The sequence below is a fragment of the Pseudopodoces humilis genome, chromosome 21 (assembly GCF_049639895.1).
Source record: "Pseudopodoces humilis isolate 2021_Gansu_Grassland_sample_001 chromosome 21, ASM4963989v1, whole genome shotgun sequence".
Classification (NCBI taxonomy): domain Eukaryota; kingdom Metazoa; phylum Chordata; class Aves; order Passeriformes; family Paridae; genus Pseudopodoces; species Pseudopodoces humilis.
Genome location: NC_142220.1, coordinates 3,543,524 through 3,570,585, shown reverse-complemented (window position 1 = coordinate 3,570,585; position 27,062 = coordinate 3,543,524). Strand labels below are relative to the sequence as shown.

Sequence of the window (27,062 nt, the reverse complement as noted above, 5' to 3'; positions counted from 1 at the left end):
CTTGAATCTGACATTACTTCATAGATTGTCTGGTTTGTCTATTAAAACAAGCTTTAATAGCCCAATTAATTATGAAAGTGGTTCACACAGGGTGGTCAGTTTATTTTCACTGACTTTTTATTATACTTCTGTGGAGAGATATTTTACTCAATTTTTGACCATAGGAAAAGAAAAAAACCACCTTCAGGTCCATTAGAAATTATGAAGGCTGTGAAAAAAAGAAGACAAAACCACCTCCCTGAGCTTACGCCTCATGTCTGTCACAGCCATGCTTGACCATTTTTTCATTTGTGTTGGACAGGGACAAACTTTCTTCTGCATGACTCTCCAAGGAATGCCTGGTATAACCCAGGGGAGGGTTCAGCTCAACATATTTTTAGAAAACTGAGAGCAAAGAATAAAAACAAATCTTTAAACTAAGAGAGAGACAATGACACTATAAACCCTCCTGGCCTGTGTTAATATGAGTCTGTTTATTGTAACACAATCTGTGACCTTTAGTGCACTGCCAGTGTCTGTAAATAATACAATGGGCTGCCTGTGTATCCCATGGGGATGGGAGTGCTGATGGAGCCTTTCAAAACTCAAATGGATGCCATAAGCTGACGTAGACTGTGCTATTGTGATTCTTATTTATGAGTCTCTCCTTTTTTTCTTTTTAAGTACAAGCTCCAAAGTCACAGAGTGGGTGGCAGAAAAAACAACCGTCTGCATAGTCTGAGTTGGATTTGATAGCGTACCTAACATTCATAAAAGTACTCTTGAAATGTGAGTTCTGAGTTCTCTCCTGAGAGCAGAGTAACAGCTCATTCAACATATTTCTTCTATTTAAAAAAATTCCATATCTTGTCACTGGATTCTTAGCACTATCAAGCTGTTCACCACCTACAGAACCTTCACAAAACTTCACATTTTTTAGCTGAGATCCTCCATATATGGATGGTATTATTCCCACTTCTTGGTTAGAACAGCATAGCTGTGACCCAGCTATGACCCAGCTTTGTACTCTGCAATAAAAACTATTTGCTTTCAAACTTTCTTACAAGGTCTCAGTTTACTGCCAGCCCTTGGAATCATCCCACCTGCTCTACAAGTGGATGAAAACAAACCCAGGAGGAAACAGCCACAGACAGTGAATAGAAGGGACTTCTGCAAGTTGGGCTGATCACCATCCCTGCTTGGTTCAGCCGCTCACACCTTAGGAAGGAGCTCACCTCTCTTGGCATTCCAGTCACAGGGTGTGTGTGAACAGGCACATCCCAAGCACATTTACTGGCACTGCACAGCCTGGGGACTGGCAGATAGGACTGGAACAGCAGCTCTGTCCCCAGTGATGCATTGACCAGGAGAGCAGTTTTCATGTGCAAATCTCCTGTGCCTCACCTTGTGCCATCCTGCCAGCGTTTGTGGCACAGACCCAAAGCTGTGCACGTGCTCAACACAAACTCCTGGAAGATCTGTGCACCAGCTCCACCAAACTCCAGTCCCTGCCAAAGACTCCTAAAACTGACCATTCTATAAACAGAAGACTGAAAGCCTGATTCATAAAAATAAAAACAAAGGGATTGCCCCATATCTGTCCTGCAAAGGTCCTGAGCAACAAATAAACCACATCAATACTTGAACATCATCTCAGCAGATGCACAATCATCTCAACCCATGTCACTATATTTAATTGCTTGCATAAAATACTTACAGAGTTCCTGTTTTCCATAGAATCTGCAAAATAAAATACAATGTATAAATTATGAATTGGCACCTTGCAGAGTGACCAGTTTTATGTTCCAGAAAATACAGGTGTAGGTACTTCAACCTTTTTGTTCACTTTGCAATGATGTAGAATTCCTACCTACATCTAAGGTTAAAGCTCTGGGCTTTAAGGAGTATCCAAGTTCTAGTTTAATCCAAGTACAGGGGTGAGACATTTCAAAGCCCTTCATTGAACAGGACCTGTTTGGCAGCTTTCCTCATCATGTGCTAGAGCAGAAGTCTCTCCTGAGGGCACAATCTGTTACTGGGCAAGAGAGTCTTCCTTTTAGAGGCAAGTTCTCATCAGCATTTTACTTCCTAATCCAATTCCTTGCCAGGAAAATAATGTATTGCAGAAATCCAGTAGAAGATACAGTTTTCAGGGCAAAAATAACATCTTGCAAAGACACCTGACATTTTATTAATAAAAATATGCTTGTTCCCAATGAAAAACCTGAGGGCCAGCAAGGGTCAGTGGACCTTAAGATTGGATCATAGGCTTTTTACCAAAAAAGTGGATTTAGCTATTCAGAAATTTCACAGAATATGCTCAAATATCAAAACATAAATATTTATTTTCACTTTCAAAGTAACTCCAGTTTTAGGAGAGGACTTCAAGTCTTGTTACAAATATTCATCTGTATGTTCTGTTGAGATATTTCACATATAACAAAAGTAAGTGCTGAATCTTGAAGGGCATTTTCTTGGAAAGTGTTATCAGATTTCTCAAAGAGAGACTGTGTGAAGGGAATTCATATAATGTTCAAAACAAAGGAGTTGAACTGAGCCTCTAAGTTAATCTTCCCAGTATTTTTTATATAAATGCAGGTTAGTTTCTGAATCTATGTTTTTTCCAATTATATATTTTTTAAATAGCAAATTTAAAAATTGGTCTTCCATAGGCAGAACACATGTAAATGTTGAAAAGTTCCCTGAAATCACTAAATGAAGGACGTTATGCAGAGTACTGCTACCATTATTAGACCCTAATAAAAATCTTTGAGAAGATTTTTGTCAGCCAGCAGAAGTAACAAAGAAACTGAACACAGGTGAAGGTCTCTGGCACAGTACATTTAGAGTTTTCTACCCAGAAATTCTAGGCTAAGCCAAGGACTAAAAACTGAGGTGACTACAGCACCTTATAGCAGTGCATGAACTCAATTTCAGTATAAAATTGATCTCGGTGTTTGGCAAGATCGATACACATATGCTTAGACATTAGGAAACAAAATAAGAAGTTACATGGAACACACTCAAAAGCATTTTTGTGTCCTGGAAGCCAACAGAATTGAACAAAACCACTGCTGACCCAGTGCTACATCAAAGCTTGGCTTTAAGTGGACAAAACCATACATAAAGTTTATGAAGTGAGGCATTAACAAGCTGTCGTTTAGTCTCTGTCACAATGTATTGTTCTCACAGGAAGGAGGAAATGAGAAATTTTGTATAAATTCCAGACTTCAAACAACGGGATGTTGGCTACCCAAAGCTTGGAGGTCACAGTGACAGCAATCCTGCCTCCTTGTTACCTGTCACCCACATCCAGAGCACCGGGGCTCTCCGAGTGTCACAGCTCTGCCAGGAAATGTCACACTCTGTGTCCAGGGAAGTGCTGCTGGAAGCCTGGGTGATTTCTACCAGGTACCACTCAGGGCAGCCAGCAGGTAGCCACCAATAAAGGCAGAGTGACACAGTGCTCTCGCTGGTTCTTTACTATGTCAAACTTTTCACAATCTTTTCATTTCTTATTTGTTTAAAAAAAAAAGAAAAAAAGAGGTGGTTTTAATTTTTTACTAGTTTTACTGTAGAACTGAGAGATTTTTCATAACACCAGGTCTTCCCTTCCTGCCAAAAATGGGGAATTGTGAAATGCTGGGTTCTAGACACGCAGAAAAATTGGTCAAGCTTCTATAGAAGCTCCATGTTTTGTGAAAGGAATCAGAGCTGAAGGTCTGATACTGGTGATTTCTAAAACATTCCCAAGTCTAAAAAAGGTAGGTGGTTTTATGGACTTCTGATAGATCTAAACTCTTGCTAGTACTTCTAGTTAAAGGGATTTTAAATTCAAAGAATGTATTTTTACAAAGGAGTACATATAGCAGGAATTTAAGACACTGTCACCCCACACCTGCTCTACCATTTCTTGTTGCTATGTTCTTGTTATGGAGAGGAGAATATGTGCCTAAACAGCTGCAATTGTCAATCCACCTCCAAGTCACCTCCAGCCCTGGTGAAAGCCAAGATGTCAGACTGTGAACCAAAGGTGCTGAGCTGCAGACACACACAGCGTTCTGCCAAGGCCTTTACTGGAGCAGTAGCTTCCATCAGGGGATCTTGGCAGGCAGCTTGGGAACAGCTCTGACACGGGGCATGCATGTAATCCAGCTCTGCTTTGGAGGTTCAAGCAAGGTCAGAAGCTCCCTGCATATTTGTGCCTTACTGAAACCATCTGGCTTTGCCTGATTTTTGGCTGAAGACACTGTAAGCATTTGGCTCCGGAATCAACGTCTCACAGGTCCAGGACTTAGTCTAGAAACCTAAAGATCCAAAAAGGTTTTATCCTTTTTGGAGAGAGAGGACAAGTTATTTGCATGGGTTTGGACTGCCTGCAACTATCATGTGCTCATAATACCTGAGTTCTGAACAACAAAATGAATCCCCAGACCCTATGAGTTCTTTCTGTGCTGGAAAAGGATTCAGTGGGAAATTCTGGCTAAGATGAAGGTGTTAAGCCTGAGGCTCAGTAGCAGGAAAGTATTTGAGCAGATTTCCTGATTGCTAGAGCTGATTTCAAATAGATTTGTTCCAAACCTCTGAATGCAATGGGGATTTCTCATGCCTCTTTCCACTGGGATATATTTATTTTTCCATAGTACATTGTTGGTTGCTGTAGGACTCTTAGAATTTCCTGTCTCAGTGCTGCAATTGCTTCCAAGTGACCAATTCATTTTTCCAGACTTAGCAGCATAAAGGCTGGCTCTGCATTTTATTTGCTGGATTTCCACTTTCCTAATAAGAAATTGAGAATTGTTATCTTAAAATAAGCCAAAATGAGCTCAGTCCAGGGCATACAATATCAGTGCAAAGCCTATCACTGGTTTCTGTGAGCTCTGGGTTTGACACACAGTGAAGACAGAGTTCACTGAAGGAGCAAGAATGTACCAATAACATCATCTTCCACAGGAAGTGTCCTGGAAAAACGTGAGGAAATCTGTGAGCTGGAATTGGCTCTAATTCTTCTCAGCAACACGAACAGGACTGTGCTACCCCAAGAATTGCGATCAATGTTGAGGGAAGGGCTGGAACTGAGATAAAGAACCAGCATGGAGATGCTTGGGCTTCCTTCCCCTGCTGCCTCTTGGGAAGATGAAAGGTGTGATGGAAATAAATCATGCCTGAAAGAGCCTCCACCCAGGCAGCTGAACTAGTGTGTGACACATCCTGACCCTCCCTGAGGAAAAGCTGCCAGCCTGGGCTGCTGGACTCCAGCACAGGCAAGGGAGGCAGCAGGGCCACAGCCATTTTATCATTCCTGGCTGTCGCTTGATTTAGACAATTGCCTGTTTTGCTTACATTTTGGTATAGTCCAAAGTCACCTCTTTCTGAAGGAAAATCAGCAGCTTTGGGACTAGGCTGGATATTCCTGACTCACAATATGCTTTGGCCTTTTCACAGAGCAGCCAGAGAAAGCAGGATTTTAAGGAAATTCTTTCATCCTGGTAAGCCTGAAGGACTTTTGCACAAAGGTGTTACTGATCTGAATGGCACTAACTGCGACCATTCCCCAAACTGCCATTTGGATGTAAGGTCTGATTTAAAGTTGAGGCTTGAAGTTTTTGGTATTTTATGTAAAATACTAAAGTAACAGCCCATTGCTCTAGAAAAGGCTTCAAAACAATACCCGGGTGATTATCCTGAACACCAAATATGTTTCTGAATTAAACTAATCTTTCAAAAACAATGCAAGGACAACTTCTTATCTCACATTTGCTTGCAGAGACAAAGTGAGCAGAATCCTCCTTAAACTCTCATTACAGCAGAGTAAATCCAGCATCCAACCAACCAGAGACTGACATTATTTGACTTTCAATCAAAACATACCTGACTAGAATGGAATTTCACAAATTACCTGCTTTTCCCACTGCAGATGAGTTAACTGTAGTTAACCACATGTAGGTCTTCTGGGATTTGAAATGTATATTTGACAGTTTGTTTCTGTCCATCTCTAACGTAAAACCACCTCCTGAGTCCTGGCACTCAGAATGAGAAAACAGCACAGCAGGGAGGATGGGGAGCCTTATCCACAGTATGGTGGAGGCACTCAAATGGTAGAAGCAGGAGATAATATAACCAGCACCAGGAAAATAAAAAGAAAAGGAATAATGACAGATGCTCAGTATACTGCCAACAGCCTGGGGCTTGGGAAAGCTCAGAGCATTATTGGCACTATGGATTAACGGGGCAGATTTTGGGTATGAACAAGCAACAGCTATAGAACTCAAAATACAGAAGTTGGTTACTGCTATGGCATCTGCCTTACTGGGGACAGCAGTGAGAGTTGTCAGAAAAATGAAGGGGAAAAATGTTCTAGCTCAGTCACAAAGAATTGCATCAGATGTAACAACTATTGACTGTTCTTCAGCTTCCTCTCTAGTGCACAGAATTTCTGGAATGCACAGACAACCACATAATAAGACAAAATTGCTTATGAAGCACTCAATTCTAATTAAACCAAAATAGTTACCTACCAACAAATAATAATAAAATGTTACATAGGTCTTACGGGTCAAATCTGTCAAACTGTGTAGCTGACATCAATCCTAAACTCACGTGATTTCCATAAGCACACGTTTGTCTGAATCACTGCCTTCCTGAAGTAGGTTGGACTCCTGGGCTTTTGCTCAAAAATATCAAAGAATAGAATGGTAAATCAACTGCACCCACTAGCCACGTTCAACATCTTTCACAATTGGTATCATTTAATATATTAATATATATTAAAGTAGAGGAAATATTTCATAGGGATCCTCCACTTCATTTACACTTTGCCACCTCACAATCACACAGCCTATCAAAAATCCAAGGTAGTGTTACATGAACTGTAACATAGTACTGCATCGCTGGGTGATGCACTGCTTATCTATTTGAAACACTTTTCCTGTGTATCAGTCAGGAAAAACAGACGTGATTGAAACAATAAGCTGGTACTGTGTTTCCAAGAATAACTGAAACTGTAGAATGTTATACATAAAAGAGCAGGTGGACAGCAAGATTAAGGGGTGTTTGCACATCCTCTGGTTAATTCACTTCAGTCTTTCAGTCATATCCCATTTTACTGCAATTCCCACCTTATTTTAAGTGCTCTTTGAGTTTCAGCTCTGCTGTACCAACCTGGAGTTTACATCCTTCTGGTGCATAACATTCTGTTGTGCCAAAACCAGGGCTGGTGAGTGGTGTGATAGTCACCCTCTGGGCAGAGCAGGTGAGGGTTATACAGCAGCTTCTGCAGCTTTTTATAGGTCCAGTTCACACTCACTGGAGAACATTTCAGAACATTTGTGGCCTTGGGGCTCAGCCCTAAAATAAACAAGGTATTTTCTCTTGGTGGTCCTGCATGAAGTGCTTGGCCATGCTCTTAAGTGTGAAAGATACTCTGATTTTCACTACAAGGCTGTGAAAAATAAGTACAACACACAGGCACAGCACCAAGGATTCCAAAATTCCTTTGCCACTGCTGTCACTCTCTAAACACTTTGCCTTAAATGGATGACCTAATCTCTCTGATTATTCAGCTGTAAAATGGAGATAAAAATTGCCATGTAAGCCCTAACAAGGGAAAATTAAGTAATGTTTTCTAAAGTACGTGGAGACCCTCACATAAATGATTCCCCAGAGACAGAATATTGTGTCAGAGGTGGGAAATGCCTTATAGAAAAAATAGAAAATTAAAGCACAACAGCCAAAAATTAAAAATGGCACACAATAAAGCCTGAATGGGGACAAAATGTGAACAGTTTGCAGCCCTAATATTTACAAATCTAGACTTCCTTACACAAAGAGAGGAGAGGAAATCCTTTCCGATTTAGGCTTTGACATACTATGATGAAATAACCTTCTTTTAACATGCTGTCTCTGAACTCATTAGTGCCAGAACATTTATAGACAGTAATTGCAAGGAAGCTGCTACTGCCCACACACAGGTCTGTGTTAGAGAAGCTGCTGAAATGATCATATTGCTTTAAAGGCTTTTAGAGTCTGTTGTTGGAGGCTTTATAGATATTTGCTGGAGTTACACCCAAAGCAAATGGAATATTTTATAGCATGTGACAAACATGCTCAATTAAGAGACAAATGTTTCTCTTGAGCAGTTTGAGATAGCAGGACATAGAATCCTGATCCCTAATGGGGATCTAGATTCAGATCCAGATGTATGGCCCAAATGTTCAGCAGATCCAGCACAAATGGGCTGATGAAGTAGATGTTACAAATATTAACATCACTGATTGATAAGAAACCATGAATATGTCATACAATTTATCAGCTTCAGTGATTTTGTAGCTGCACGTTGGTATCTTCCTATGCTATGTGACCTGCAGCTCTTGTTTATTATGGCACTTACCTTCTAAATATTCAGACTAAATATCTTATAAAATATTCAGTCACAAATTTATCCCTAACCTCTACACACATTTCCTTAAAGTGTTTAATTTTTCACTAGCTTACTTACCATTATTAGTTTTTCTGATTTCACTATAAACTGTTTCAGTCCCCTTCTGTTCAGGAGCTGGAAAATGTATTGGCACAGAATCAATTTCATTTCTTTTTATTTTCTTTTTTTCTTTTTTTGTGTGTTGGTTGGTTGGTTTTTTGTCTGCCTTATGAAAAGCTCTTTAAACAAACAGAGCACACTTCTTTACTTTCAGAAGAAGCAGCTACATAAACAACAATGAGCCTGTGGAGTCTGTGTGAAAAAGCAAATACAAGCCCCTCCCCAAACCCAGCCTTTAAAGGTCTTGAGAGAAGGATGTCACCTTCTGTACAAAAATGCTGATGAAAATCTGCTTTCCTTTTTAATTTGACTTCTTTTAGTTAAACTGAGTCTCCTAGAAAACCTCAGAATTCTACCAGCGTCACCTCCAATTTCTGTGGACATTCAAACAAACTAAGAAGTTAAATTTTTCTAGTTAAATAAAAAAAAAGTAATTGTTGTTTCCTCTTTGAAAAAAGAAAAAAAAAGGAAATAAATTCACATTTCAGGATACAGAATCCTGTGCTTTAGCTATTAGAAACCCCCAACATTTAAAGAATTCAGACATAATGATTTGCAGACTCAGAGTCAAGACTGTTACTGTTCTGCATTGCCCTGAAGAATCCAAGTGTCTCTGGCTCCACATTCTGATTTCTCAAAGTTAATTTCGTATTTTTTTTTTTTTAATTCTCTTCAGCCTCCTTTAAATGCTGTGAGCTAATACATCAGAAGGGAGTTGCAAAACTTCTACTAATTTAAACAATAGCAGCTACACTTCCCCAAGTGTCTAACCACAGCTTTCAAACTTGCAGCTTTGCCATGAACTTTTTGCAAAATAATTTGAAGATCTCAAGGCATATTTCAAATGCTTACCAAATACTACTTAAATGATCTATTCAGTTTCCAATGAAGTAAGAATTAATCTTCTTGGAATTTTAATAAGAGGATTTTGTTTAGGACTGTTTTTTAGCAGGTTCCAGTCCTAAATCTACTCCTATTGACTCTGTGCTAGGACTTGGTTTGAGGCATTTCCTTAGTTTGCTTTTTTATTTTTTTATCATACCCATTTCATTATATTGTGATAAAATGCCACTGCCCATGTTATTTCCTTTGTCAATCTTCCAAAAGTCGTTTTAGCACTGAAAAAATGTGCCAGAAGAAATTACTTGGATGATTTGACATTTTGTTCCCACTAATTTTATAATGTTGCCACCCTGCAGATAACTAACCAGATATAAAAGTAAAATAAAGAAAACATTCTTACTCAGTCCCTCAGTTTCTGCCTGTCACCTAGGAATATTTCTTGATCTGACTTTAGACACTGCCTTTGGTTTTGTTGAGATTCACAATGAAGGGTCTAAATCACCTTCCCATCTTTTTTCTCAACTAAGCTTTTGAAAAGACAAGCACTATGTTTCTGTCAAGCATACAAACTTGGTAAGTATTGAATTTAATAATCCCAGAAAGAAGTATTCCAGAAAGGACCAGATAGCTCAGACATGACTTGAAGAACAGGGTAAAACAGTGTATTCAAACGTTAGAATTTTTTACTGATAAAGACAAGATGTTCATCCTTCTACAATAATTTCAACTTGTTTTGAAGTGACATTCAATCAATCCCAATTCCCAGAAGTGACATAAAGGCAACTGCTACAGCTTAGATACTGCAGCATTTATTGCAGTAGCCTTTCACAGTACACAAAATATGATTCTCCCACTCCTGAGAACATTAGTATTGACACTGACAACAGTGGCAGGAGGAACAAATGATTGGAAAGATAAATTAAATAAAGGTTAGGTGAGAGATCAAAGAAATCTGCAGTTCCTCAAAAGGCAGAATCAGACTATGTGTAGCTGCTGGATGAGCAATATGTGCCCAAAGAAAAGGTAAATGTGATTTGCTTTCTCTTCATTCAGAAAACAGGAGGAATCAAAAGAGGCATAAAAGGGATTTGGAGCAAGATGATTATCTGAAAATTCTGTTCCCTAGGAAGGGCTGATCATAACCACAGACAGACATGAAGGAATATTTTGACTGGAAACAAAAGCTTACAACAACACCAACGTAGCAGAAGTATCAGTAGCAGACTGTGGCCAAATTCTCTCTCTGGGTGTACATGATTATTACAAGGGAATATTAAGGAACTTGGCTTTGCTTCTCTTTTCCCAAGAATAAATCTCATCCTGTTTTCATTGTGATAGGCAGTGTAGAACTCAAGAAATAACCTAGTTTCATAGAACTCCTTCTATTTAAGCAGCATCCTCAGGATGCTCTCAGAGAGGAACACATTAAATACTTTCTGTGCAGTTTCCATTTCCATAACCAAAGCACTCCACTGTGTCCTGAGGCAACAAAGGAAATCAATCAGGGAACTGTTCATATCTGTATACTCCAGCACAACTCTGTCTTACAGAACCTATCAGTGTTCTGTGTGCCATGCATAGGTCTGTAGCATGAGGCAGCACTCAATTAAAATAATCTGATCTCATTTACACACTACAGTAAACATTATTCTGTGGTTTAATGGGGTTCTGTCTACAGAGTATAGATACTATCTTATTACTTAATGTGATATACACTAATAGTGTTATATATCAAGAATGGATGAAAATGCTGTTTTTACAGATGTTGATATTTAATTTAATAGGGCTTTTAATTTAAATAATACACTATCATATTTTACTATTCTAGACCATTGTTCAATGGTGTGCACACTACCACTGTAGAACTGTAGTGCACACTCAGAAACAGTTGGAAAAATTATTAGCCCTGTTCTGAAGAAGAGTACAACTCTGGTCCTTCAGTGCAGAATTTAGCAGAGGTGGGTAAATAGCCTGCTTAAAACACAGGGAAGACTCTGTGATGAATGATATCAGGAAGTAAAAACAGAAAGGAGAGGAGGACTGGCTGTTCCGGGAAGGCTTGGCTGCTAAGCTTGAAGAGTGAGCACCCTTGCTCAAATATCTGTGCTATCAGCTAAACAATCATGTCTTTGGTCTCTTAAATAAGTGACTAGTCCTTCCTACCAGGAAGAAGGAAATTTATCCATTTCTTCCTCAGTCTGCTTCTCATTCAGCTGAAGCGAAGAAGCAAGAGCAGAGCATAAACTTCTCTTGCAGGGTTTATTCACTCTCAGCTACTTGGAGCTTTTTAGAAATTTCTGAAAGGTTTAACAGCTTTCAACACAAGGCCATAATGGCATCAGAGTTCTCCAGATAATACAGAATGATTGAAGTGGGCATTTGGGTGGTGAATAAATTTCCACGGATATTTCTCCTTCTCCTTCACACTCTGGGGTCTGGTTACTGCAGGGAGGAGGACAAAGTTATCTGGGCATCAATATCCTCATTTCTTTGTTTAAGGTACTACAAAATCCAGCATGGTCCCCAGGCCTCTCCAGATTAAGAGACTAAATCAACACTGGTCTCTCTTCTCTATCAAAAGTGAATTACTGTTTTGACCCTTCAACCAGTTACTTTACAAAGGAGGAAATTCCACTGGTTTCTGTTCTCTCCATTATCTTACCCTGTGGCAACCTCAAGTGGCTCTCTGTGAATTTGGTCTCTTTAACATGGATATTTCACAGCAGGCTGCCTTCTGCTTAGAGCCACACCTCCAGATGGGAGCCTTGCTCCACACAGTCCTCCTGTAAATGGGAATGATTCCAGGGGAAGAACAGCAAGAAGAGCAGCACAGGAGCCATAGCATCAGCCAGGTTTAGGAGCACTCCTGGCAGGAGACTGTCAGCATACAAAGCACAACCCTGCCATTCCCAGGCACCAATACCAGGCCAGCATCAGGGAGCAACAAAAGCCCCAGAGTTGCTCCCAAACATAAACCATAGAGGCTGGACAGTTTATTACCTCTGTGAGGATCAAGCGTGGAGACTTCAACTTCAGTGTAATCCACCTCAGCACTCTCAAGGTCAGGTCCTGCCCCAAAAATATCAAGAAGATGTTTCTTTGTAGGACTGCAAGCTTCATTTGAGCTGTGGGCCTGATCCTGCTGCCACTGAAATTAATGGACAAGTCCCAAAGGACTTTGACAGGTGCAGGACCAGGCCCTACTGATGGCAGGTGGGAGTCACTCTAAGTTGTAAGGCCAGCCCATTCCTGAGGGTCATCCTACTCTGAAGGGCAGAATACCAACTAAAGGCAGATTTCTGAAACTGTGGGACATGCAAATTGTGCCTAAAACTGTTAGTTGCAACATAACACCTTCAAAAATGGGACAACACAGAATAGGGAATTACCAGAGCTTCTCCCATATTCCTGCTCCAGCTGCCCTTCCCTTTCTCTCCCTGCCATTACCTTCCTGTTTTCTGTGGCTGCTATGGCAGGACACTTCCCATTCTGCACTTTCCTCACATTTCAAGCCATCTTTATGTCTTTCATGGCCTCCCTCATCACCTCTCATTCTCCAAATTTCGGCTTTGTCAATTAGCCAGTTTCAGCACTTTCCTCCTAAGCTGCCTCCATGCCCCCATAAAATATTTGGAATGGAACTTATCTTCCTCCTCAAAATGCTTCACTGCCACAATACCCACAGAAAGCCTGGCAATGATCAGACATCTGACTTACTAAGATCACTGGCTGACAGATACTGGCTACCTGGGTACAACAGACACAAGAAACAGCTGTTTCTCTCTACTCTGTTTTTCTTAGGGTGGGGATGGTTTTCTACCACATTTCTGTGAAAGCTGGAAGGAGCCACAACAGTCATTCAGACTGAAATTCTGCAGAACTGATTTGGCCAATTACTTTATTTGGATTTCATAGTAGGTTATTTTTAGATTTAATTCTTAAATATTTCAAGATCCAGAGAACTGAAGAAAGGACAGAGAAGTAAAAGAAGCAGAAATCTGTAGAAAATCTTGTTTTTTAAACAAATCTGAATATTTGTTATATAGAATTTAATATTTTGAGTATAAGTTGTATTTTTATACCACCTATCATTAGATGGCCTGGGATCCAGCACAGCTGATTACAGTCCATAATGCAATTGATAAAAGGGTCCTATCAATGTCTTTTTGGACATGGGAAGAAAGGCATGACCCTATCATCACTACCTCACCATTAGAAAACATCAAGACTTTCAATTATAAAATAATTTTTAATACCTATTGTTTAAGTATGGAATTACCTTTACTCTCATCTGTTGATTTCATGTGGTTTTCATTATCTTCAATGTAACCTGATCCTAAAATATGAAAGCCAAAGTTGAGCTGACAAATTTTTTATTGTAATCAATGAAGTAATTAAGTTTCACAGCTGCAATTCCTATTTTCATTATCTGTATTTCTATATAACACATTCTACTTTTAGATTCCCACCTAACACATTCAGGTGGGAAGAATGTGACTTTAAATTATTAGCTAACAAACCCAAAAGGGGCAACTTTGTCTATGTCAGGTACTCTAAACATCATGTCCACCTGTCATTGTCAAGTGCACTGAGATCCTGCAATGAAAGATGCCCAGGCAAGTTAACATCTTTATACTGTGGCCACATTACAGGACCATGTGCCACAGCTCAAATTTCCTCTCTGAAATAACTTTCTTGCAGCTGTGTCAAAAGCAGAAAGTAATTTTCTTTTACCATGATTTCTCCATCTGTGATACTGTCAATTGATTGCCTGGGAGAAGTGTCTGAGCAGATTTATAAACCAATCTGTGTAAGACGTGTTCATAAAAACTGTACAAAGACAAAATGACAGAAGATACCTTGGACAATGTTATTGGTATCCCTCTGTATTCCCAAAACACTGGGCACAATCCAAACAATAACTACGAAGTCCAAAACTTTAAATAAATGTTTAATTAAACCAACTTACTGACAGTCTTATAGCAAAATATCTTACCTGAATAGTAGTTTCCATCACTGGGCTGTCTTGTTAGTTTTTCACTTGTCAAGTTTGGAGCCAAGGCAGAACTGAAAAACAAACCAATAAAATTTGATGTAATTACCCAACACCAGTCAATAAAACCAACAAAATGATTCTGTCACTGTCTATGCTGACTGCCACATATTCTTTAACACTGAAATAATTAAAATTTTGCCTTTGCTTTAGGAGAAGCACTAGGAAACTTTAAAGTCAAAAATTTTCCCTATTGCATTATTCTTCTTTAAGACCTCTGTATTTTCAATTTTATTCCATATTTAAATGCATTCAAATACAGACTTGACGTTCTTGTATTTCACTTAGCTGGCCCTTTTTGCTATTTTTAGAGTATTTCCTCATCCTGTTGTTGTGCTGGCAGGTGGTATACAAAGCACAACCATCTATTGTCTGCACGTGTGTGCTGTAACAAGCTATATAAGTGAAGCAAGGCTTACAACCCTTTATACACAGAAATATTGCACTACTATCATAAAGCAGGTGTTGTGGTTTAACCCAACAAGCAGCTAAATATCACACAGCTACTTGCTCACACCCCTTCCCTGCCATGAAGGGATGGGGAGGAGGACTGGGAAAAGATAAACCCCACGGATTCAGATAAGAACAGTTTAATAATTCAAATAAAGTTAATAATAGCAATGAAAAGGGGAGAAAGAGAGAGATAAACCCCAAGGAAAACAAGGGATGCCCTGAGCAGCGATCAGCACCTCCCACAGTCCCAGATTCGGCGCGGTTTTGCCGCCAGGGCTGTGCTGTGATAGCGACCAGCACCTGCTTTATTCAGCCTTCAATAACTCCACAACAGAAGGGTCTTCCAAGAGGTGGGACCAGGCAGCTGCTTCATTTCGTCCATCTCCAAGGCTGCTGTACTGAAAGCCCACCAGGATTCTTCTGGGTCCTTGAAGTACCTGCTCCTGAGATAGTCTACACCAATGGAACCTCTGGGGCAGTCCCACTGGGGGATTCTGCCACACATTGGCTTGTGCCACACATTCCCAGTCAGGTTGATTTCAGCTCCAGCTGTCAGCTCTTGGAATCCCCCTCCAGAAGCACAGGTGGTGCTCTGCCCCTTCACAGCCTGATTACGTCAGGGTACGCTGTGCACCCGTATCTGCTACAGCCTTATACTCCTGGGGGGCTGACGTTATGGGCCACGTGATGCACAGAGTCCTGTGAACAAAGCTGTCCCTCTCTTCCATATGGCTGCAGGCACAGCCCCTCTAGTCTTGCTCACAGGTTTATTCAACTCACTTCTTGTGAAAATGGAGTAGAATTCCTTTCCATAGGATCAGGAGTAAGATCAGCCCTTCCACTCTGTCTGAGGAACTGCCCACTGCAGACCACAGTGGCAACTTATCTGGAAGAACCCCCTCTTGTGATTATTTTTCTTTGTAATTCATGTAAGGCTGAGGTGGAATTTCCATCCCTTTCCTCATGTTGTCTCTGTAGGCCTGCAGAAAAAACCAGGGTCTCCCCTGGTATGTACCCTCAATATCTTCACTTGACCAATCAACACTTTCTGCTACCAGCTGAGATTCTGAGCCATGCATGTGGGGAGTAGAATTCACCTCCTCTTTGAGTTTCTCAACCAGTTTCTCCACAGCAGGGACAAGGGAGGAAGAGATTTTTCTGTGTATTACTAGAGTTGGAGGGCCACTGCCTCCACCATTGGTGCCTCTTTGCGTCTCCAGACAACACTGCCAGTGAGATGGTGTACAACGATGGTGCACTCTGGTGTACACGTTTCTGATACATGGTTTGTGCACATTAGACTTCAGCTGGATCTGTGAGTGACTGTGTGTTGTTTGGGTCACAATAAATTATCTACCCCTAAGCATGACTAATTTCCTCCTGTCCTGTACTGGATACCTCTCTCCATTATGGTTCACTTGCCTGAGCGAAACAGAACATCTTCCTTGAAGAAATATTTTTCCTTGACAAGAGCTGCCTCCAGAGGCTGAGGTCTTCTGTTACTCTTCCAATCACCTTGTCAATTCACCCTTTTCTAGAAAATGATCACAGCTGCTTGGCTTCCCTACCCTCTAATTCCACACCACCAGCCCCATTATCCCAGCATTAGAGCAGCCAGGTGATAATGTGCTCACCTGGATGATGGCTGAAATCCTTTTACATATCCTGTAGCTCACTCAGGGATAGGGATCAAGTGACTCTTGTTCTGCCTCTTCCTTCTGCTCCTGTTATGACTTTGCTTTGTTCTTCTTTAATAAACAAGCAATCTTTCCAGTGCATTTCTCTTCCCTTCTTGAGGGGCAACTGCTACAGACAGGGGCTGGTCCTCTGGTTGAGCTGCACTACCAACCCCTGGGTAATTAATCACAGCACTTGCTGCCAGAATTTGAGTAGCCACTGTGCCTGTCACTGGAGTTTGAGTGCCCACTGTGCCTGTTGTGGGGGTTGGAGTAGCTGCAAATAATTTTTTGACCCTAAACAAGAGCTGAACCATGTTCAGCCACTTGCTGGTTCCTACCAATAGGACCATGCTGATTCCAACATCCCAAGTGTATTCAAAATTTTCCTAATTCTCAAATGCTCTGGTAATTAGGCTGGAGAAGAAAGGGAGGCTGTGGGAAGTTGTCTCTCCTCCATAGGCTGGTTGTCCGAGGAATCGGGTAAAAGGTGTAATTGTGAATAATTCCCAACAGGTGTCTCCCCACACACAGGTGATGGCAGCGCTGAGTCCCGACCAGGTGAGTTAAAACAACACCCTTAGTTCTGCCCCGAAGGCAACAAACACAATAGGGAGCAGTGCAAGCAGGGTGTTGGAGAACACAGCTCTGAGAGCAAACAAATCAACACCATGACCAGTGGCTGTTAAATCACAAGGAATGCTTGTAACAAACCTGTTTCAACATGCACTGGTCAGATTTGTTGTTAACTTCGAGTCCTATGTTGGGTGCCATAAAGGGCTGTTGTGGTTTAACCCCAGCTGGTAACTAAGCACCCCCCTTCACCCACCCCACTCCCAGTGGGACAAGGAGAAGGATTAGAAAAAGGTAAAATCCAAGTAAGAACAGTTGAGATAAGAACAGTTTAATGATTGAAATAAAGTAAAATATAATAATAATAGTCATAATAGTAATAATAATAATAGTAATAATAAAAATAATAGAAGGAGAGAGCGAGAGAGGAATAAAACTCAAGAAAAACAAGTGATGCTCAATACAATTGCTCAGCACCTATTGACCGATGCCTAGCCCAGCCCTGAGCTCTGACCAACGCCTCCCAGACAATTCCCCCCCAGTTCCTGTACTGGGAATGACACTCTATGGTGTGGAAGATCCCTCTGACAGTTTGGGTCAACTGTCCTGGCCACAATCCTGCCTGGGCTCTTGTGCCCCTGCTCACTGGCAGAGCATGAGAAGCTGCAAAGTCCTTGACTTTAGTGTAAGCACTACTTAACTAAACAGCAGTGTTATCAACATTATTCTCACACTAAATGCAAAACACAGCACTGTACCAGCTACTGAGAAGAAAATTAACTCTATCCCAGCCGAAACCCAGACAGGAAGGCACCTTACCCAGACATCTCCATGGATGGTCCTTTAGCTTGACAGAGAAAAACAAAAACATCTATTAATAGGCTGTACAAGTAAAGAATTTGAAGGTAAAAATGAAAAACAAAAATATAGTGATTGTCTATTCCTGTCAGAGTAATTTCTCCTGGCTATCACAAAATCAATTTACATCTTATATCTCATGTCTTATATCCTGACTATCTCCCAGGTCCCTTAAATATCTTTTTCACAGAGACCCTAGGTCCCAAACCCCAGATTTTAACCTAGCCAATTTAAGCAATCTGGGACATCCAAATGCTCCAAATTTTCCCAAATAATTTTCCATGTACAGCATATCAAAGGATAAATCAGATTTACTTATTTTCTGAAATAACTAGGTCTAATAAAATACCTTAATGATAAAAGACAAATCCCTAAATGAAATTGTATTACAGAGTAGAAGGAAAAAACCTAATCCCATAAACTAATAATCTAAATTTGTTTGATGAGGACTAGAGAAGAATCTGAGTTGGGACCCCAAATCAAATTGTTATAGCTCTATAAGGGATCAGAAACCTCCTCAGGCCCTGTCTACCTCTACATTGCCTGGGGCTGAATTTCAGACCTAGGACTGCATGGGAACAGTGTAATTCTGGCCTATATTTGATAACCTTTGCTTCCCTAGTGCCTGCCCAGTATTAATTATGTTTTGCCCCGTATACTTGGAAAGCTTCAGCACATTTGCAGCCTAATTTGGGTCACCTGGTATTTCTAAGTAGATTCTTTTAATTGTGTTTAGTCATCTCTGAAGCCTCACCCCCACAAGCCTTTGCTGCTGAGAGAAATGCAAGTTTAACTGTAATACATTTATCCCCAAACAAAAGGAAGGGAACCATTCATTACCCTTTTTCTTCTTACGCAAAAACCACCACAAAGCGACTGCTCCTGCTCCTGCCATGGCTGTTAGGACAAATGCAGCAATGACTCCTTTCTGCCACGCTGCTAAGATGACTGCAAATAAGAAAAGCATGTTTAAGAGAGTAGTTACAGTGATAGGTGAACACTACCAAATTCTGCAGCCCCTGACTTTTCATTTTACTTCACATCAACCTTCTTATGCACTGGAGAAGAAGATCTTGGAAGAGACTTGCATGCCAAGTTCTCTAGTGAGCCTCTCCTTTGTGACCAAAAGCTCAGTACATCAACAGTTTGGTTTCAGTTTGCATCTTGCTCCTTTGGCTTCTGGGCATCCCCTAAATTTTCCTATGTAAGCTGGAAAATCTCTGTTTATAAAGACATCTCTCTGTTTAACTTCTGCCAGCGGTGGAACAAAAACCACCAGTAAGGTGGTATTAACCATTCCAATAATGGAGTTATACTTAGGAACATCTCAAATCAGATGTCCTCACCTACAAAGGTGACAGAAAAAGCAGTTTATCATTAATAAGCTCACCACTGATGGTTATTGGACGGCTCCTCACATCCACGCTGGCTCGGTTTGAAGCCATGCAATAGTAAGTCCCTGTGTCCCTCCTCTTCATTGTTTTCTTGTGCCATATGGTTCTGTCTGAATATTCCCTTACTTCATGTAGAAGAACTTCATGATCAGTTTTTTTAAAAAACTTGAAGTCAATTGGCCAAGATCCTTCTTTCACAGAGCAGAGGAAAGCAGTATCACTGCCAACTTCTACTTCTCCATACGGAATACTGCCCAAACTGGCATCCCTGATTGGCACTACAGAGGAAGGCACAAAGAAAACAAATATTAGCACCATTAGAAATAACTTTGATGACAAAATATTGTATTGTAGAAACACTTGCTTTAATGCTTAGTTAAACAGAGACTGAATGCACAGTATTAATCTTTCTGAACAATCTCTGCCAGACAGCATCCTCTAGTAAATATTTTTATACACCCAGAAATAGAGAGGGCATGATGAAGAAACAAAGCAGACACAGGAAGAAATTATATCTATTCCACAGAGGTCAGTCACTTTCCTTAAAATCCTTTGGATGCCCCTCTGGCCCCAACCTACAAATGATTTAATTTCCAGAAATAATACACTCAGCAGTTCCATTGTATAAATAATTATGGTGCAATTTATGTAGTTCTGCTTTCATAGTTACGTTGAGTTATGCTGTTTTATGCTAACTCTGTGGTAAGTGTATTCTTGTAACTTTTAATATACAATAGAGGGTGTCAGGAGATAACGGAACAAGTTCTCCAAAGGAATAAGCAAATCCCAAATTTCAATGGCTACAGAATATAGCAAGCCCAAGGAGAGAAGTTAGTTTGCATTTGAACAAGTTGTAAGGATATACATAGCCAAACCACAATTTATAAGTCAGCTGGTTTACAAATGAAGCATATGAGAATACACAGAACTAGCCTACGAGCAGATGAGCTTCAGCCTTTGTAATTACAAGGGGAGTAAAAGGACACACATTGTGTAATGCAAAACATGTAGAATGTCAGCAGCTTTGCAAAATGTTTGAGATATGAAGAATGTTTTGCTAAAATTCCCAAAGAAAAATTCTCTGGAAATATTTTAAATGTGTTTGGGGAAGAGCTATGGATAACACAAGGCAGATGTAAAGAAGGAGTCATTAAGGCAACACTGGTACAGAAGCGGAGGAAGGAAAGCAGATTTGATATGAAAAGATGCCGGTCATGAAAGTGTTTGTATTAGGAAGCAGATTTAGATATCAGGCATGGGTTACTACGACTGAGCCCCTGACAGAGAGAATTGCCCTGAAAAAGTCCTTTTTGCTCTGGATAAGTCCTTTTCCAGATCTGGTACAGACAGAAAGGACAGAATACAAAGAATTCAAAGTTGCCACCTCACCAGTGGTGGAATGTGGAAGACTGGCTCACCAGGCTCTAAAAAATTACCTTCTCTTCAGAACTTCTAAAAAGTGTCACAATATATCCCAAACTACAGCTCTGATAGCTGGGATAGGCCAGTTCCAACAAAGATATACCCACTTGTTAATGGACTAAGATTATGCTTTGTGTTTGTTTATTTGTACCTTGTTATTTCAAAATACCTTGTCTTTAAATCTCCCTGGATAAAACTCTTCAGAGTTTTATCATTCAGCTTCTCTCTGCTGTTAGTAAAACAGTGGAAGTGATGAATTTAAGGTGAGTACTAAGGTGCTGTAGTCTGGGTGAATGCAAATATTGTATTAAAAGCCTGGTTTGGGAGTTCAGCAAGTGGAGAGTGTGCAATAACCGACTCAGAAAAAATGCAACAATTCTGGATTTATCTATTCTAGTCATACACAACTCAGTGTCAAAACTCAGAAGGAAAACAGCCTATTAACCATAAGTTTATCTTATTAAGACCAACACAGTTTGAGTTTAAACCAGGATGCAAAACAGAAAACTCCTTGGTAGAGAGAAATTACCTCTTCTTTTTCAAAGATCAGAAATTGACTTCTGCTCTGCTCCTGGACTAATGTGCTCTGATAGGCAATTGTTTTAAGTCAAGTGAGCAATAACTTGTAAACATTTCACATCCATTTTGCTTAGTCCACCACTTGCTGCTACAGTTTCGAAACTCTAAATATGGCACTGGACAAGAAGAAGAATTAAACAGACTTACCTATCACTGTGACATTTAGAATGTTGCTAGTTTTCACACCACTGGAGTGATTGTTTCTAGCATCACATTTGTATCCTCCATTGTCATTTAGCCCAATATCTTCATCCAAGAACGTAGCATATGTGTCATTAGTTACATTTTTCTTTATTTCATCCCCTTTGTAGAATGTGAATGTTATCGGTGGTGTTCCCATCACTGAATGACAGATTAATTGTAGAGGCTTCCCTAATACCACCTCTGGTGAGCCACTGACAACAGAAAGAGTTGGCTTGGAGACTGGAGCTAAAAGGTGAATAAAAAAAAAATTGTTGCAAATTACACGGCATAAGGCCAAAAGACACACTATTATTTTGTAGAAAACATGAATATACAATATATAGGTAGTTTGCACACACAGTCTATATTGGGAAGTTGTTCCTCATCGATAGAATGGAAATGGGGGGACTTGAACAAATCGATAGCATAGATAATCGAACATATGTGACTTTGAATAAAGCAGCATACAGGGACAATATGAAGCAAAACAAGGAAAGAATCAGTGACACAGCTGTGGATCATCCAAACTCCAAAAGCAGTTCTGACCCAAGGAAAAAGTCTGCTCCTTGACCTGAGAGGGGTCACCCAGCTCCTCCTTAGGGCCCTGTTCCAGCAGCACAGTGAACAATCCAGCTCATCCCTTTGACAGACTGGAGAACCACTGTGCCTGTTCCATGAGAGGGAAGGGAACTGGAGTATTCAGAGCTGGAGCTGGTGAGGAGGCTGCGTTTATAGCAATGAACCCTTGGCTTTTCAGGAGAGAGCCAAGCAGATGACCTCTAGCTCTCCTGGCTTTCTGCCTGGAGGGTCAGGGCAGGGATTCAAGGCAGACACTGACAGAGCTTCAGATCAAAGTGAAAGTTTTGTAGAACATTCCTGGCTCCTGCAAGTGGTAATGAATGACGGTTTATCTGGTCCCTAGCAGAACCTAGGGACTAGCAGGAAGCCATTCCAACTCTCTTCTCTGAGGGCCAGCCCTGGAAAGTATGACTTGGTTATATCACAATACACTCTGCAGCTAAAGCACATCCCACAGAAATTCATGTTGTAAGAACTAACAGACACCCTGCTAGTTCATGGACTAGAGACTGATTCTGTAAACAGATATCCTTATGTATAAGCTTCTGTTTTAAATCCTCCTCCCACCCTAGTGGTTCTAAGCTTCTGTATCAACTCACCATAAACATTTATCCTTACAGGTTTGCTCTCCTTGACTATTCCTTTTACTTCAGCTTTGCAGGTGTAAAATCCAGTATCATTCACACTAACTTTAATTGGTAAGACTCTAGAATTTTTCAACAGGACATCTCCACTGGGACTTTTCCGTAATATAGAGAAGTTGGCTCTCCGAACGCCATTAATGCTGCAACTCAAAATCAAATCTTTACTTTCATCCAACTTAGTCATAGAAGCAGACAGCGTTGGCCTGGGGAATAATTCTGCAAGATAAAAAGAGAGCTGATTCATTCAAAGGGAGCCTGGAAGAATATGACTGCTTATCTGAAAGTATACAGAATGAAGGACATACTGATAGTTTATAATTTGGGAACAAAACAATTGTGTTATTATATTATTGTACTTGCAGGGAAAACAGAAACTTAGCAATTGCTTGAAACCACTTTTCACAGGTTGTTTGAGCATATTATTTTAGTTGGGAAGTACAGGGGGGCAAAAATCAGAAAGTAAAATCTAATTAGCCTTTAACTTACAGAAAATTTCCACTTGGATCTGGAGGTTACACTTGGACTCTGAGTTCTGCCAAATTTAAATTTAAATATTAATATTTTGAGTAAAATCTAAGATGAACAGAGGCTTTACCTGACACAAAGACATTCAGTTTGGTGGTTTTAGACACCGCTCCTTGCTCCACCTTACACAGGTATTCACCACTGTCCTCTTGAGTAGCTACTGTAGAGTATTTCAAAAATTTCTTATCTCGTACACTGTTCAGTATTGTTCTGTTTTTCTGGAAGATGATTTCAATGTCACGAATTTGAGCTACCACAGTTGAGCATTCAAATTCTATTTGGTCTCCCTCTGTAACATTATTCGAGGGCTTGGTGATCAGAGTGGGCTTTATAAATGGTTCTGCAAGAGAGCACATATAAACATACAAATAGATAGATACACATATAAATTTATGACCCAATTTTTATCTATAGCAAGCAAAGAAATGTAAAAAGAAAAGTTAAGCAACTTACCCTTGACTGTAACAAGTGTTCTGTTGCTGTGTTGTGAGCTTTCCCATCCAGATCTTACTTGTCTCTTGCCAAAGCAATCAAATTGTAAAATATTATCTCCCTCTTCAACATAATATTCCACTTCAGAAAAATTTTGGTTTTGTTCAGGTACACGTTTTTCCTTAGGTGCTGAATTTGTCTTTATCTTCCGGAAAACGAACTCTAAAGGAGGTACTTCTTCTGGCAGCTCACAACGTAATTTCACAACTTCACCCTCTATAACTTCTTTTTTGTCTGCAGTCAGGATTGGCTTGGTCATTCCTTACACCAGAAAACAAGAAAATAAACAGAACATTGCATAATCATGAAATAAAGAGTAGCTCTGATGACTGTGAGAATGATTTATACTGATTAAAAGATTAAAATAGTCTGCAAGAACCAAAAGATGATCTGGTAACTACTCAGTGCTGACAAATTCTTTCCAAGATGCTTTCCAAAGGGGAAAATGTCACCTGCAGTCAAGAACACATCTAGAAAGTGTATGGATGGAGCTGGCCTCTGTTCTTGTAAGAGATGAAAGAACAAGACTGATACAACATTGCCTACAAAAGTGGCCTATGGCTGATGCTGACTTTGGTGATGGCTCTCACACTCTGAGCATCCCTGTACACTACTTCCAGCATTTCCAGGAATCAGCCCAAACCTCGTCACAGTTATTGGGATGGACACAATTTCACAAATAATGCTTCCTCTGGTCTCGGGAACAGAGGCTCAGGAAAGTGGGGACAGTAGTACAGACTGTGTTTCTGACTAGCACCAATCTGTCCTGGAGCCTTGGGGTCCTGAATTCATTTCTGTGCCTTAACATGGGGGATTAGTACCAAAATCTCATCAAGTACTGTGATGTCAAGGATAAAACACATTATTGCAAGATACCCTGTTTAGCACTGATTATTATTCCTTCCCTGTAAGGTTTTTGTCTCTCTGTATCTCATCTGCCATGTCTGACAGAACACTTACCTGCTACCCAAACATAGATGGAGTTACTGAAACCCAGCTTTCCATCTGCTTTCACAGTACATTCATAGTCTCCTGTATCTGAAGATTTGGCTGCAGGTATTTCATACCATGCATCTTCTTTGTCTGATACGGTCATAAACACAAGCTTCCCATCCTTAAAAATTGTAAAATTATGCTTCAGCTGGAAATCAGTATTTTTGCTAATATCAGCATGGCAGCTGATTGACATTGGAGCTCCATTCTTCACTTTGACAGATGGCTGAACCCTGATTTCAACTCTGTTGAAAGTAAAAACTTGATAGAAAATAAAAAAGAAAAAGTTATATTTATTTTAAATTAGTCCAACATAACACAGTTATCTCAAGTTGCTACATTTAAATTACAAAAATTAATTTAAAAATTTACATTTCATTTGATAGGAATATTGTAATTTAAATTGATAAGTGCTTTTAGAAATAAAGTTCACGGTAGTATTTATATAGATATGTCTATATAAATATTCTATTATATACATATTCTATGTGTATAGAAATGTATGTGCATAGAAATATATTCTGCTTTTACAACCACAAGAAAAATAATTTGTAGTTTAAATGTTTACAGTTTAATGTTTACAGTTTACATATTTCAATATTTAAAATTTACAGTTTAAATGTTTACAGTTTGTAGTTTAAATGTTACAACTGTTAGACTCCTGGTATAATTGATATTTATATTCTCACATCTCAAGGAATAAGTATACAGAAAGGGGTATTAGTTCATTCATATTCTCTTCCTTTAGAATTTATACTTTTGGGCTATGCCCATTTTGTTCAGGATTTGTATTAGAAATTGCCATGTGAATAGAAAAACTTTCCTGCATCTAAAGAAGTCCCTTGTCCTGCACACTTCCCAGCTATTTATAATGTGTCCTTGCTAGAGAGAGTCTGGGGCATAAAATCAGTGAAAAACTGTGAATTTCTTTGAATGTGAATAGACCACATGACAGCAAGGAGCAAACATTTCTCCCAGGTGATGGAAAAAAGGAAGCATGCAGAATGTATGTGCTGGGACCCAGCAGGATAAAATAAAAGGTAAACATGTTCCTTTCAGAACACAATTTCTAAACTCTTCTCAGACATGATCAATTCTTTTGCAAGACCAGGAGACAGTGCCCTTAGCTTATATTCTATAATTTTATCCTCCCTCCTTCCTTGTGGGCATGAGAGGGATTTTTACATATCAAAACAAAATTCCAATTTTCTCTCCCACCTCTTTTGTGGCTCAGTCAAGAAAATTACTCTAGAAAAGATTTCACCAAAACCTTTATTAAGGTATGAGCAGCACATCTCTGATTTAAACACTATACCAAGAAACACCAAGTAAACCCTTTTTTTTATTATTTCATATAGCAAACTTTCATACCAAGCTTGTACAGCAAATCCAAATAAACTCTGTTATGGATGCATACCCACAAATGTGGAATTTGTTAACTTAGTTATATTAAATTTGTACATAAAAAACACCAACAAAACAAAACAAAACTACCATTCCCTACCTTTCCCCTGAGCACAAACTTCTGACCCTGGGGAAAAAAAAAAAAAAAAAAAAAAAAAAGAGAAGAAATGTTATTTTCAAAGCTTACAGATTGAGTGACAGTAATGCAAAACTGTAAAAAACCTCAACCAACCCCACACAAACCAGAAACACATGTACCAACCCAGAGATTTAGTTCTCAAACTTACACTGCAAGAAAATCACCAGCAGAGCAAGATACATCTCGTTCCTGAAGAACAGACACTTTAATTCCAAAATAAAACAATATTCATTATCAGAGGTGATGCCTCCAGGTACCAAAACCACGTTATGTTTTTTTCCCTTGTTCTTTTATGGAAACTGATAAAAATTTGCCATTAAAATTCGTATGTTTTCCCAGATCTTCAGCAGAAACTGGCTGCATCAAGTAATCGTTCCCATTACTGGAAACTGGAAATGGCAAACAATGAGAATGTATCTGCTGCTCCCATGCAGATTACTGGTCAGGAAGTGACTGGACTTTTCCTGAGGGCGCTACCAAGTGCATTTGCTTTGTTTAATTTCTTAAGGTGTATTAAAAAAACAAGAAGTTCCAATGACATTATCCTGCAGTTCCTGTCAATATGGGTATTTTTAAGTCACCATTAACCATTTAGAAACAAAAATTACCTTTGGTACTTGACCTCAGCAGATACTTGAGCAAATATTTCCCTTCATCCTAACAGAGGACTCTTTCAGAGAATAGATGTACATAATTACTCATTTTCCCCTTTTACCTCCATTTCTAGGTCTCCC

The 27,062-nt window shown here is 39.7% G+C and overlaps 1 protein-coding gene across 19 annotated transcripts in view; it reads right to left on the bottom strand.

Annotated features, from left to right (window-relative positions):
• PECAM1 (platelet and endothelial cell adhesion molecule 1) overlaps nucleotides 1-26,770 on the bottom strand; it is a 31,369-nt gene extending 4,599 nt beyond the window's left edge. For 2 of the 19 annotated variants that reach the window (XM_088065535.1, XM_088065537.1), the window contains exons 1-16: nucleotides 26,477-26,769; nucleotides 26,290-26,316; nucleotides 24,753-25,046; nucleotides 23,754-24,053; nucleotides 23,371-23,640; nucleotides 22,731-22,991; nucleotides 21,517-21,798; nucleotides 19,365-19,646; nucleotides 18,815-18,922; nucleotides 17,936-17,963; nucleotides 14,358-14,428; nucleotides 13,641-13,697; nucleotides 12,362-12,430; nucleotides 8,477-8,533; nucleotides 6,580-6,649; nucleotides 1,697-1,719 (exon numbers count right to left, since the gene is read on the bottom strand). In XM_088065535.1, coding sequence (XP_087921661.1) covers nucleotides 1,697-1,719; nucleotides 6,580-6,649; nucleotides 8,477-8,533; nucleotides 12,362-12,430; nucleotides 13,641-13,697; nucleotides 14,358-14,428; nucleotides 17,936-17,963; nucleotides 18,815-18,922; nucleotides 19,365-19,646; nucleotides 21,517-21,798; nucleotides 22,731-22,991; nucleotides 23,371-23,640; nucleotides 23,754-24,053; nucleotides 24,753-25,046; nucleotides 26,290-26,316; nucleotides 26,477-26,510 — 2,233 coding nt within the window. In that variant the 5' untranslated portion in view covers nucleotides 26,511-26,769. Of the gene's footprint in view, nucleotides 1-1,696; nucleotides 1,720-6,579; nucleotides 6,650-7,132; nucleotides 7,327-8,476; nucleotides 8,534-12,361; nucleotides 12,431-13,640; nucleotides 13,698-14,357; nucleotides 14,429-17,935; nucleotides 17,964-18,814; nucleotides 18,923-19,364; nucleotides 19,647-21,516; nucleotides 21,799-22,730; nucleotides 22,992-23,370; nucleotides 23,641-23,753; nucleotides 24,054-24,752; nucleotides 25,047-26,289; nucleotides 26,317-26,476 lie in introns of those variants that run through there. The other 17 variants (XM_014255814.2, XM_088065538.1, XM_014255815.2 and 14 more) reach the window with 12 other exon arrangements.
• Nucleotides 26,771-27,062: the final 292 nt, after the last annotated feature.